The sequence below is a fragment of the Schistocerca nitens genome, chromosome 12, assembly GCF_023898315.1.
Source record: "Schistocerca nitens isolate TAMUIC-IGC-003100 chromosome 12, iqSchNite1.1, whole genome shotgun sequence".
NCBI classification, from domain to species: Eukaryota; Metazoa; Arthropoda; class Insecta; order Orthoptera; family Acrididae; genus Schistocerca; species Schistocerca nitens.
Window position 1 is genome coordinate 122,144,346 of NC_064625.1, and position 14,259 is coordinate 122,158,604.

The following is a 14,259-nucleotide window of genomic DNA, read 5'->3' on the forward strand; positions in this document are numbered from 1 at the left end:
TGATCCTCTGCTGCCTTCACTACTTCATCCCTCAGAGCTACCCATTCTTCCTCTACTGTATTTCTTTCCCCCGTTCCTGTCAATTGTTCCCTCATGCTCTCCCTTAAACTCTCTACAACCTCTCGTTCTTTCAGTTTATGCAGGTCCCATCTCCTTAAATTCCCACCTTTTTGCAGTTTCTTCAGTTTCAATCTGCAGTTCATAACCAATAGATTGTGGTCAGAATCCACATCTGCTCCTGGAAATGTCTTACAATTTAAAACCTGGTTCCTAAATCTCTGTCTTACCATTATATAATCTATCTGATACCTTTTAGTATCTCCAGGATTCTTCCAGGTATACAACCTTCTTTTATGATTCTTGAACCAAGTGTTAGCTATGATTAAGTTATGCTCTGTGCAAAATTCTACAAGGAGGCTTCCTCTTTCATTTCTTACCCCCAATCCATATTCACCTACTATGTTTCCTTCTCTCCCTTTTCCTACTGACGAATTCCAGTCACCCATGACTATTAAATTTTCGTCTCCCTTCACTACCTGAATAATTTCTTTTATCTCGTCATACATTTCATCAATTTCTTCATCATCTGCAGAGCTAGTTGGCATATAAACTTGTACTACTGTAGTAGGCATAGGCTTTGTGTCTATCTTGGCCACAATAATGCGTTCACTATGCTGTTTGTAGTAGCTAACCCACACTCCTATTTTTTTATTCATTATTAAACCTACTCCTGCATTACCCCTATTTGATTTTGTATTTATAACGCTGTAATCACCTGACCAAAAGTCTTGTTCCTCCTGCCACTGAACTTCACTAATTCCCACTATATCTAACTTTAACCTATCCACTTCCCTTTTTAAATTTTCTAACCTACCTGCCCGATTAAGGGACCTGACATTCCACGCTCCGATCCATAGAACGCCAGTTTTCTTTCTCCTGATAACGACGTCCTCTTGAGTAGTCCCCGCCCGGAGATCCGAATGGGGGACTATTTTACCTCCGGAATATTTTACCCAAGAGGATGCCATCATCATTTAATCATACAGTAAAGCTGCATGTCCTCGGGAAAATTTACAGCTGTAGTTTCCCCTTGCTTTCAGCCGTTCGCAGTACCAGCACAACAAGGCTGTTTTGGTTGATGTTACAAGGCCAGATCAGTCTATCATCCAGACTGTTGCCCCTGCAACTACTGAAAAGGCTGCTGCCCCTCTTCAGGAACCACATGTTTGTCTGGCCTCTCAACAGATAACCCCTCCGTTGTGGTTGCACCTACGGTACGGCCATCTGTATCGCTGAGGCACGCAAGCCTCCCCACCAACGGCAAGGTCCATGGTTCATGGATTACATATAATGGTTCATGATTACATATAATGTTGATTACATATAATGTTTATCTTTTTTGCGCGTGTTACATTTCAAGATACATCACACAAATATGCCAGTAAAATTTTTAACGACATGAATGTCTGATCTTCTGGGTGCGAAATTCTTCTAACGGTTGTCGTCAAAGTTGCTTTTTAAATGAGAGTCAAAGGCTCTGTGATTTTAGAAGTTCATTGTACATTCTCACACACCGTTCATCTTGCGTAAAAGGAAATTTACTTTGAAAGTAACGATTTTCAAACAACCATTCGCAATATTTTCTTACAACCTGTTAGAAATACATTTGTTTCAGCAGTTGCCAGAGAGCACCAGATAAGGGGCGTCACCGCACTTGCGCAGATATGACAATGCAGGAAGCCCGTATGTTACTATGTGTAAAACATTAAAAATCTTACATTATGTAATAAAAGAAACAAGACATTAGAGTATACTCCAAGAGCATCAGCATTTTGCGAACCATGCTAAAAATGCGTAATTCGGTTTAAAGTGCAGATCCGTATGTCCAGATTCGGAAGTAAATTTTCGTGGAGTACCAGTACTGTCTTCTCTCATGTTTGGTTTTTTATTATGGCATAATGCCGTACATGCCAAAAGATGAAAACATGCACTCGTAATGCATTTATTGCGACCGTGAATTTGTCAAATCTCTAAATACAACCAACCTGAGTAGCAGTCTCGCTTTTAGGAAATCTTCTGAAAGAATACACTGATGTATTGGTAAACGTTAGCAGCTTTGAGTCTCGATAATTCAAGCACAGAAACTTTGAGTCATAAGTGCTAACACTGATTGCGATGAAAAGTGAAAAGAAGAAATTTCAAAGATCCGACCATCTGGAACTGGAGGTCTGCACACAGAAGGTGTTGTCTGCAGTGAAAGTGCCTGGCGAGCATTAAAATTTGGTTATTCCAGGCTTTCGTACGTGGATGCAGTGGGGCTGTTCTTGCTGAAAAATGTACCTCTATCCCTCTCCCACCAACACTTACCAGTTGTGGTACAGTCAATGTCCCAACATATCGTATAATACAACCTCTGACAAAGTTCGGTGAATAGTCCTGTAACATTAACATAGATGAACTACGAACTACAGTTACCTTACTGTCCTTCAAAATAGTCACCTCCCATAACCATGCACTGCTGAGCTCTGTGATGCATATCCTGGAAACTTTGCACAAAGTCTCCTTTTGGGATGGTGTTCAGAAGTCGCATCACATTTTGTCAGATGTCAGCAATATCGTCAAATCTCTCCCCTTTCAAAGCGAGTCGAGGGAATAAGTAGAAGCCTGGAGGATTGAGATCTGGCAAGTATGGTGGATATTCCAATTGCATCATCCCCTTTTCTGCCAGGAACTGTTTGACGATATTGCTGTGTGGGCAAGTGGTGTTGTAAACAAAAAACCAGGAACCTTGTTGTGAATACTGGGGCCATACCCTGTGTAGACGTTGCATGAAACAGGTCAAAATTTCAACTTACTGCGCAGCGTTCAACGTCGTTCCCTCAGGCAGAAATTCCTCGAGGATAATACCTTACTATCAGAAAAAGTGACGAGCATTGTTTTGATCCACAATTTTTCGGCTATGACCTATTTCCGACGAGGTGATGTCGAAGAACGCCATTCCATGTTTTGCCGTTTCATTTCACGGTCATACCGGAGACACCAGGTTTCATCCTCAGTGACAACACGGTTCAAGAAGTAGGGTGTTGCACCAACCGTTTTGACAAAATTCTGTGAAGCCTCTAAATGTGCCTGCTTCTGATTGTCAATTGAGTGATATGGCACAAGACAACACGTCTTCCTCTTCCCGAACTCCTGCGTAAGGATTTTTCGCACAGATTCACAGTTCATTGGCTATCTCGCACACAGTTAATCGACAGTCATTCACGACTAATGTCCTCACTTTCTCAACGTTTTGTCACTGACAGCAGTCGCCAGTTGTCCAAAACGGGGATTGTCAAAAACACTTTCCCGGCCTCATCGAAATGGGAGAACCCCTCGTACACACACTTCATGGACAGTGCTCAATTCCCATAAAGATGCAGCAACATAGCATGCGTTTCTTTCAGTCTTGCCAAACTTAAAACAAAACTTTAAATTGATCCTTTGCTCATTCATTGTCCTGTCCATTCATTGTCCAACAGGTCTAGCACAGAATACATACGATGCTCAGCTGAACTACAGCGGGGACAGGTCGTCAACTCCGGCTGCTACACAGATGCAGCGTTGCGAGTCACCAGTATTGCCCAATCGACTGTTCTGACTTCATTCACCCAACTTTAGTGTCAGAAGTTGTAGTTCTCTTCGTGGAGATAAAATAGGCATACTAAACATTCCTTTTAGCCTTCACTTTTGGGCTGCCACATCTGAATCAATGATAACACTGTTGCTCTGATGCTCTGGACACTGTGCTTACAAATAATTCCAGATAAACGAAATGCAGTAGCATTACTCATAATGACGCTCTAAAGCAAATACACACACTGTTCAGTAATGGTCATAATTCTCACAAAGCACATGCCTCTTCACGAGATATTTACGGTGAAGTCTGAGTATCTCGCTGCTTATGACAGTAACTGCAATAACTGGTCAATTCTCTGCAGTGACTTCTGTGCAGTACATAGGAGGCAGTCACAAACTCTGTCAACTTGATCTTAACTTGCAGCTGTCTAGGCATCCTTCAAATGCCCAAAACACTGTAAGTTTATGCACACACCAGTAACGGTCAATTCACAAGGATGAGATCAGATTAATTACACTAGGTACAGAGATACTTACACAGTCACGCTGCCTCTGCTCCGTATGTGAATGGAAAGGGAAGAAACCCTAATAACAGGTGCAGTGTCAAGTACCCTCTGCCGAGCACTTCACTGGGGTTTAGATGTAGGTAATAGCATTTCCTCTCGAGATGACAAATGCAGTAAATTGCTGACATTGGAAATCAAACTCTCATTCTTTCGAGTACTTACGAGCTGGAAACTATCCTGAAATGAAAATATTCCCTCTGTGAGCCTCACCTTTGCCTCTGATCTTCAAAACAAGCTCTCCACAGTTTGTGACGCGTGCGTCCTGCAGGGGGCGGCACATGCGGTCGACCGGCAGGCCCTCGATGTGAGAGACGACGTGCTGGCCAGATAGCACGTGGCCAAAGACCACGTGTACTCTGCAACACAACATAACACAATAATCTAACAGCGGAAAACAAATCAACTGCAACAGTGAAAACTACACAAGCTCCTTTGCTGGAGACAGCTTTACAACTGAGAGCAGTGTGGCATTTAACATTAATCTATATAAATGTCAACTTTTGCAGCATCCCAGGACTGGAATTCAAGAGGGAACCAACCCACACAGACGAGGAACAGATATTTTGAGTTTTATTGCAATTCAGAACTATTCTAAAATGGAAGAGTAAATGTGGCTAATAATTATTCATTTCTTATGAGAAAATAAATACACAGGGTGTCCACAATGAGACTCCAACATTTTAATGTCCTATATCTTTCTCATTTCAGATGGTGGACCTGTGAATCCTGAAGGGGCAGGCAGAGCAACTCAACAAGTTTGTGGCGCGCAAATTTGATACGCCAAGTGGCCGTAGTGGAGCTGCAATCAACTGTTTTAGCAAAATGGAGGATATGAAGGAGCGTGCACAAGTGATCTGGTGGTATGCAGAGACAAAATCGGCGACCCAAGTGCAAAGAAACTTTCGTCGGGTTTATAACAAAGACTAGAAAGAAGTGCTGTGATCAGTTTTTGGCTACTGGGAGTGTTGCGAAAGGGCACGGTGGTGGTAAGCCTAGGATCAGCGAACATCATGTGGAACAAGTGCGGCGGTCATTCGAACAAACTCCACAGAAGTCAGTGCGACAGGCAGCACCAGAACTTCGTATGAAACGTTCAACAGTGCACAAAGTGCTTCATCAGCAATTACATTTGTATGCTTATAAAGTGTAGGTTGTGCAAGAAATCAAGCCTGATGATCGAACAAATCGAGTAGAATTTGCACGTGTCATGTTATATCGCATTGCCGCGGACGAGACTTTTTATCACGCGTGATGTTTACTGACGAGCCAATCTTTCACGTGTCAGGGGCTGTCAATCGTCACAATGTGCGCATCTGGGGGTCCGAAAATCCACATGCACCTAGGGAACACATGCGCGACAGTCCGAAAGTTAATGTGTGGTGTAGTTTGATGATAAATCGCATTGTTGGGCAGTTTTTCTTTCAGGAGCCGGCTGTGGATGGAGCCATCTACCCGTGCATGTTGGAACAATTTGCCGTGCCACATATAAAAGACCTGCAGCCAAATGTGATGTTTCAACAGGATGGTACACCAGCCCATTGGAGCCTTGATGCCCGAAAAATTTTAAATGACACGTTCCCGCAACGATGGATTGGCCGTGGAGGTCCAATTCCTTGGCCACCACATTCGCCTGACATACCCCCCCCCCCTCGATTTTTTCTTGTGGGGTTATGTGAAAGACCAGGTATATGCTACACCAGTAAAGGACCTGCAAGACTTCAAACAGTGCATAAGAATTGTCATCAACTGTGTCAAAGAACAGTTGCTCCGCAACACATGGCACGGAATCGATTATAGACTTGATATTCTTCGCGCTACCTGTGGCGCCCATGTTCAAGTGTACTGAACCGTCCACCTGTGTATGAAAACTTGATGAGCTGCTGTATGATTTGCCTGTATTTGTTCGACAGTAAATTGTGTTTTCTCTCAGATTTTATGAGTTCAAATGTTGGAGTCTCATTGTGGACACCCTGTATAATAGTACTATCTAAATATACCAGTAACTTATTTTCAACAATTTGCGAATTAGCTACCTCTCGCATTCTAGTGCACAATCTTACACAGTATTTTTAACAATTGTTGATCAGCCTCAAGACGTTAAATTTTGAGGAAAAACCATATAACTTACAAGGACAATACAGTCTGTTTCGAACAATTAAGCTATCAACAAGACAACTACCTGTTAGCACTACATAACCGAAACTGCTACTGAGACAGTACTTATTTTTTTTCGTACCTATGTTAAGTATCGAAGTACTCTAACACCTGCGAGAATATGGAGGTTCTGAATGGGGACACTTATTAATGCCTTTCACTTTCTTTCAAACTTGATAATATGAGACCACAGTGAGAAAAACGGGGTTTTCAATGGGGATGTAAAGACAGCTTCAAAATGTAATACTTAAAAAACAGATTGCTATTACGCCACCTCTTAACCGAACTCTGACCTTCCCAACTAACTGATACCTTGGGCTATACTACTGATCAGTATCACCACAGCCTTTACTTCACAGAAAGCACCAACAGTTACATAACTGCTAAAAACAGAACAGCAGTACTGCGAACTTTACTCAACCCACTTAAAACTTTTTTTTCACGAACTCTCATTGTGTGACACTACAAATATTCTCTTTCGGAGTTAATTTCACTAATGCATAGGTGCAAAATGAAAGGTGAATACCAAATATATAAAAACAACGTTCTACGTCGTACACAATGAATACGACCATAATCACAGGCTATCATCTTCAGACACAAACACGTATACAGCCTGCTGTAGAGCCCTCTAGTCTTGGAAGACAAGTGTTCGTTCATCACAAAAGATGTTGCCAGTACTGTAGACTAAGCCAGAAGTTGTCCTCCCCCACACAAGCTAGGCTCTGTGTCACATTGGTCACAAGAACAAGGCAGTTGTCAACCATTCCAAGAGCACACGGAGTATTGTGTGAAGCATAGTGCCGGAAGAGCACAGTGCCTCACCTGACAGCACAAGAAGTCTCAGTGATCTGGATATGGCCTCCATTGTTGAGTCTCCTTTCACAAACACCAAAATGAGCTATGACCTTTGCTACAGAGCATCGAGTGACATTATACTGAGTGCACTATCCGAAAATTACCTCAAGCAATTTAACAGAGAACCGACTCATGGAGATAACACCTTGGACCTACTGATAACAAACAGACCCAAACTTTTCGATTGTAAGTGCAGAACAGGGAATCAGTGATCATAAGGCCGTTGCAGCATCCCTGAATATGGAAGTTAATAGGAATATAAAAAAAGGGAGGAAGGTTTATCTGTTTAGCAAGAGTAATAGGAGGCAGATTTCCGACTACCTAACAGATCAAAACAAAAATTTCTGTTCTGACACTGACAATGTTGAGTGTTTATGGAAAAAGTTCAAGGCAATCGTAAAATGCGTTTTAGACAGGTACTTGCCAACTGTGAGGGACGGGAAAAACCCACCGTGGTTCAACAACAAAGTTAGGAAACTACTGCGAAAGCAAAGAGAGCTTCACTCCAAGTTTAAATGCAGCCAAAACCTCTCAGACAAACAGAAGCTAAACGATGTCAAAGTAAGCGTAAGGAGGGCTACGCGTGAAGCGTTCAGTGAATTCGAAAGTAAAATTCTATGTACCGAGTTGACAGAAAATCTTAGGAAGTTCTGGTCTTACGTTAAATCAGTAATTGGATCGAAACAGCATATCCAGACACTCTGGGATGATGATGATGATGTTGATGATGATGATGATGATGGCATTGAAGCAGAGGATGACACACGTAAAGCTGAAATACCAAACACCTTTTTCCAAAGCTGTTTCACAGAGGAAGACCACACTGCAGTTCCTTCTCTAAATCCTCGCACGAACGAAAAAATTGCTGACATCAAAATAACTGTCCAAGAAATAGAAAAGCAACTGAAATCACTCAACAGAGGAAAGTCCACTGGACCTGACGGGATACCAATTCGATTCTACACAGAGTACACGAAAGACCTTGCCCTCCTTTTAACAGCCGTGTACCGCAAGTCTCTAGAGCAACGGAAGGTTCCAAATGATTGGAAAAGAGCACAGGTAGTCCCAGTTTTCAAGAAGGGTCGCCGAGCAGATGTGCAACACTATAGGCCTATATATCTGACATCAATCTGTTGTAGAATTTTAGAACATGTTTTTTGCTCGTGTATCATTTCTGGAAACCCAGAATCTACTCTGTAGGAATCAACATGGATCCCGGAAACAGCGATCGTGTGAAACCCAACTCGCTTCATTTGTTCACGAGACCCAGAAAATATTAGATAAAGGCTCCCAGGTGGATACCATTTTCCTTGACTTCCGAAAGGCGTTCGATACAGTTCCGCAAATCTGTTCCTTGTGGCACAATCTTTTCTTTGTGGTATTAACGCACAATGTACAATGGAAGCAGTAGAACTGATCTGCCGTCAGCTTCAAATACAGGTTCTCTAAATTTTCTCAATAGTGTCCCTCGAAATGAATGGCCCTATTTTTGTTCCATTTTGTCTATTTTTGTTGTTGAATGTATATAATGAGGAAACATTGAATCTGTAGATACCACCCATTGACTTTGCCTCCTCACATCATAAAAATCTACAGATAATTATGTCACAACAACTAACACCATCTTCACATTTGTTTCAGAAAATAATAAAGAAGCAAAATAAATACTGCCGCTGTTCTGTTCTCTCTTTCTGTGTATGTATGAGAACATTCCACATCACCATCATGCTACAAGTCAAAGACAATACCTGGTATCACTAGGTTTAAGCCACTCCAAATAGATAACACTAAAACATTACTGTAACTTTACAAAATACTTCTCATTCATTATGAGAAATTTGTATAATTACAGAACTACATTCAACTTACCCGTCGAGATGAGGCGCCGGTTGTGTCGTACTAGAACAAAACATGATTAAAGAGCAAGAAGTCGGCCACGGCTAACGGGTCCCGCAGTGGCGCCCTCATCTCAACTACACAGAAACAAAACAGCAGTTCACATCTGGCACTGTAGCTACATATCTCTAATCAGAACCAACTCCAGCAGTAACTGGCAATGACAAAATTCGAGCGTCACTTATAAATGTTGAAAACCATTCAAGTTGTGAAACAGCGCAAGTGATGAGTTTAATCATTAAAAAAGGAGTCTCACAATATAACATGAAAATGGCCAGACTCACTAATGTGTCCATCAATATTAACTGAAGAAGACTTTTCTACAAGTCACAAGTAATCAACAGATAATTACAAACATATGTTTTCAGCAGTGCATATGTCTATGGACAAGATTCACAACACAATACCACATAAAAACAATGCAAACTTAAAATTTATACAATAAATTTTTTAAAAAGTTGTTTCACTGGTTGTATAGTTTTCAAAAAAGTTAATTTGTAGTCTTTCAACTGAATAACTAGAGAGTGATAAGTATTTATCAAAAGCATGAGCTCTCATCTCAAAAAGAAAAAAATTATCTTATTGCAAAGTAACCATAAGTCTTGTATACATTAATTGCACAAACTTGCACTCTTAATTTAATAAATGTCAGAGAGGGAGAGCACTTAACATTCCCCACACCCACACTGCATAATTATGATACAGTATCATATTTCTGATATCAGTGTAGTCAAATTTCCTCATCAAATTAAAGACAGCTACATGGCAATGGCAAGATTGTGGAATTACGTGAATATTAACCTTTCTGTTCTAACATTATACTGGGACACTATGCAAATACAGTACTTTAAACCACACGACAAATGCTGTGCTGACACACACACACACACACACACACACACACACACACACACACAAGCGTACTGGAAACTCCCTCTCCTTGCGATTTTTAGTATGGCATTGACACAAACATTAAGCTGCACTATCAGTTAACCTGTCACTGCAACTTTTACTTGGCTATCAAATTTGTTTGTTTTGCTAAGTCACAACGAAATCATCACTTTGCAGACTAGCCTATACCTCAGATTGTCATGCAGATCAGTCTGTAGCCACACCAAAAATTTCAGGTGAGGGCAAATGGTCCAATACCACACTTTAATCTAAAAATCTCTAGCTGAAAACTTCAAATTTCTATCCATTCACATGATAGTTTTACATTCAATACACTAGACACTCCCAAACCATTTCCCATTGAATATAAAGTACAGTACTGTCAACTGGGATGAGTCTGACCCCATTGGTGCAACATTGATCCCAGGGTCAATTTCATCGTTTTCTTTCCATTTGTGGGTCAATGTATATCTTCTTGAAAACAAAAATTGTCATACATTACAATGGAATTTGTTGACCTGAACTCACACACATTAAAATAATTTTTTTAAAATATTGTAGTTCAAAAAATCAAGCATATCATACATATCCGCTTATAAATTCAATTGGGAAACACTTTCTTGGCCCAGAAGAAATGGTTAATCCTATCATCAGATTCCTTTGTGTTCAAATTCACACATTTTAATGAGGTTGTGTTACTTTGTTGAATTACTGGAGACTGGAATACCACTCGTCTACTTTTACCAATGGCATTATCACCATGCTGAAAACCCCAATTTTGAGCGTATCCAACACTGTGACCAAAACATCGATCTTAACACCCGCAGGAACGCAAACATGCAAACCCATTCAGTGACTAAAACCAATTAAATTAGTGTAACAATTGCCATACTCATACTGCACAACGTTTATCCCAGAACCATTCTACACGTGTTTATAGTAAAACAAATCTGAGGAATCACTGCAACCCAAAATCATGGGAAAGACTCTGACCCCCTTCAATTACTTTTATTCTACTACCCTATGCAAAAAGTAACATACATAATGTGCTACGGGTGTTTGTATAAAAATGTACAATAATACTAAATAATGATAAAAACCAGCATGAATAGAAACTGATTCTACAAGAACGTAAAAAAGAAGGGGGCCAATCTTACTCCAGATGATGGTACACATACTGCTCTTTAGTTATTTCATGCCCATCAAATATCTGTAGTTCAGAAATGTAAAGCATAAAATAACACCCTCTTGAGACAACCCTCACTTTCTTTTTCTTTTTTAACAACAATCTCTCATTTTCTTACTTACACATCTTACAGTCTAGAGTAAATGCAAGTCATATTTCACATTATCAGCTCCAATTCCAACGTAAAACTATTTTCAATTTCTTATACAGTGAAGTATTATGAAGTAAATAATGCATTAACAAATGGCATCCACTGACAATTCCGGTATTTTCAATTTCTTTCACCAATTATACTCACATGAAAAACTGAGACCCATTTGTATCTTTACCCCTGTTTGCCATGGACAGCAAGAACGGCTTATCATGTTTCAGCTCGAAATTTTCATCTGAAAAACCATAACAATACTCATTGTGGGGCTTCAAATATCTAGATCATCAGGAAGTAACACTACATGTAGTGATTTTTCTAATAGTGACATGTTACCTGCAAATGTTCCTCCATAAATAGATTCGCCACCGGTACCATTTCCGACTGTAAAATCACCTCCCTGAATCATGAAATCTTTCACTACTCTGTGAAAGATAATTCCCTTGTAATGTAAAGGTTTGCCAGTAGTTTTTCCTTCACCTTTTTCTCCGGTGCAAAGGGCTCTGAAGTTCTCGCATGTTATTGGGCATGTATCAGAGAATAACTCGAAAACAATTCTGCCCATGGGCAACCCCCCAACTTCGATATCGAAGAAACAGCGGGGCCTGTATTGCTTCGTCACCGTCATTTTTACAGCTTGCACTTCGCCTGTAACATATTGAGAAAGAAATGTACCTGACGTTATGTTAATCAGTCGCTTACTATCAACATAAAGCCCATATCACTGAACATTTACGAACACGATGATAAGCAATGCAATGGACATAAAATCTTAAAAGCAAACAAAACACATTTTAGTAGGCAGCTATCCGTTGCTTTAATCACATGCTTCAGAAATATGCATCAAATGAAGACACACTCCAATAACACACCTTAAATGCAATGTACTGCTACTTATTTTGAGCCGTATCTGAAGACGAAAAAAATTCTCCGACACGCTACGATATTTGTTCCCGAAAAGCGAAAACAAACACTTTTCCTACCCCAACACTATTAACTTCACACCAAAGATAACCAGTAACTAGCATTGACCCCCATTTACAACAAATGGACGTCACGTACCGTCAAAGATTTTACGCTACACACAATTTTCTGAAATGTAGCAACATCCTAAATGCAGAAAATGGTTCAAATGGTTCTGAGCACTATGGGACTTAACATCTGTGGTCATCAGTCCCCTCCTAAATGCAGACCAGCATGTCATTAGTACAAGCCAAGTAAATAATTCGAATGAAATAACCAAAAAGTTAGTTTAGAAAACCATACGCCAATTAGTTAGTCAGTTACATGTCCCATGTTCCTTGATCGAAATCATGTGGAACGGATCAGGTTACGGAATACATGTAGACAGGTACATGATTAGCGTTAACATTTTTTTAGTCTTACCGAAGTCACTACACTGTAAACACTAGAATTACATAGTTTTTAGTTCTTTTTCCTGGCTACCAGTTTTAAACAGCATTTTGTCCCTGTAACAGAAGGAGTTGTTCGGGAGAAATGATTTTAGGTTAAATCTAAAATTTGATTTGCTGACTGTCAGACATTTTGGGTTATTGGGCAAATGATAAAAGATTTTCGCTACTGCATATAGAACTCGTTTCTGAGCCACCGACAGCTTTAATGAAAGCTAATGAAGATCATTTTTCCTATGAAATTGTAGGCGAGGATATCGCTATTCACCGAAAATCGTAATGGATTATTTATGACGAATTTCATTAGCGAATATATGCATCGTGACGGCGCACTTACAATGTCTAGCTCCGTGAAGAGCTGGCAACATGACGTCTGTGTTTATGAACACCACATATTATTCTTACTGCTCCCTCATGTGCAATCAGTACTTTCTATGTGGTGAGTTACCTCAGAAAATTATTACGTAAGACATTATTGAATGGAAATACGCAAAATACGTCAGGAGGTTAATGCTTTTGTTCTAGAATTGGAAATTACGGTCAATTCACACTGGACGTCACATTACGTCACGTCAGAATATTCCACAATGCATTCTAAATGGTGGCATTCACATAGGCCGTCCACGGACCGTTACGTCACGTCACGTCAAAGTTTCTCGGGCAGTAAGTTTTGACGGTGCTGTCATCTGTTGACATCAAGAGTTACCCCATTTTCGCCTTCTCACGCATGTCGTATTTCGTGGTTCAGTGCCTTCTCAAGCTCTATTTATATTATTATACTTTACTTTCGGGGCTAATTGGGCTGTTTTTTCCACTGAGTGTTCTTCCATGAGAGAGACCAGATATATGAAAGCGGAAAAGTAATAAGGTTTTAAAATAACAGAACAGATCTAACGACCAGACTGTATATAAATAAGAACATGATTTGATAATGTAATTCTCACTAAATAACATTTCAAGTTAAAGAGCTCTAATGAGGGAGAAGAATGCAGCTGTCTATCATGTCATTAACTACGTAAAAAAAAAAATTTAATAGGCCAGATTATTCCTTTATAGATATTGTTTGCTGTGTTTATATGTATATATTATCTCTATCAAATGACTGCAATGCTTTGAAATGTTATGTCAATTCTGAGCTCTTTACCACAAAAAAAAAAAATAGATCAAGAACATATGTTATAAAGTTTGCTTTGGCTGTTAATGAATTTTATCGTTGTTAGTTTCTCAATTCCGATCCTATACTCCAACTTTTTGTGTCACAGAAGGTGACTAGTAACCTCACTTCATTCATCCCATACAGGGCTAAGCAAATTGACGTCAAGTGACAAGACAGACTGTGTAAATACATCCTGACACGACGTGACTGCCAGTGCGAATTGGCTTTTATACGAAGAGCAAAACTAGTTGATCTTAAATGTTTGAGACGCTAATCCACACTGTCTGTCACATCATGTCACGTCTTGCCCCCTCAAGACATTCTGCGATGCATTTCAAATGATGGCATCCACAGTGGCCATTCGGTAACGTCAC

The 14,259-nt window shown here is 40.1% G+C and overlaps 1 protein-coding gene across 3 annotated transcripts in view; it reads right to left on the reverse strand.

Annotated features, from left to right (window-relative positions):
• LOC126215029 (peptidyl-prolyl cis-trans isomerase G) overlaps positions 1 to 12,333 on the reverse strand; it is a 60,800-nt gene extending 48,467 nt beyond the window's left edge. Inside the window, exons 1-5 of one of the 3 annotated variants that reach the window (XM_049941656.1) lie at positions 12,190 to 12,333; positions 11,654 to 11,965; positions 11,468 to 11,555; positions 9,066 to 9,095; positions 4,395 to 4,540 (exon numbers count right to left, since the gene is read on the reverse strand). In XM_049941656.1, coding sequence (XP_049797613.1) covers positions 4,395 to 4,540; positions 9,066 to 9,095; positions 11,468 to 11,555; positions 11,654 to 11,945 — 556 coding nt within the window. In that variant the 5' untranslated portion in view covers positions 11,946 to 11,965; positions 12,190 to 12,333. Of the gene's footprint in view, positions 1 to 4,394; positions 4,541 to 9,065; positions 9,170 to 11,467; positions 11,556 to 11,653; positions 11,966 to 12,189 lie in introns of those variants that run through there. The other 2 variants (XM_049941657.1, XM_049941658.1) reach the window with 2 other exon arrangements.
• Positions 12,334 to 14,259: the final 1,926 nt, after the last annotated feature.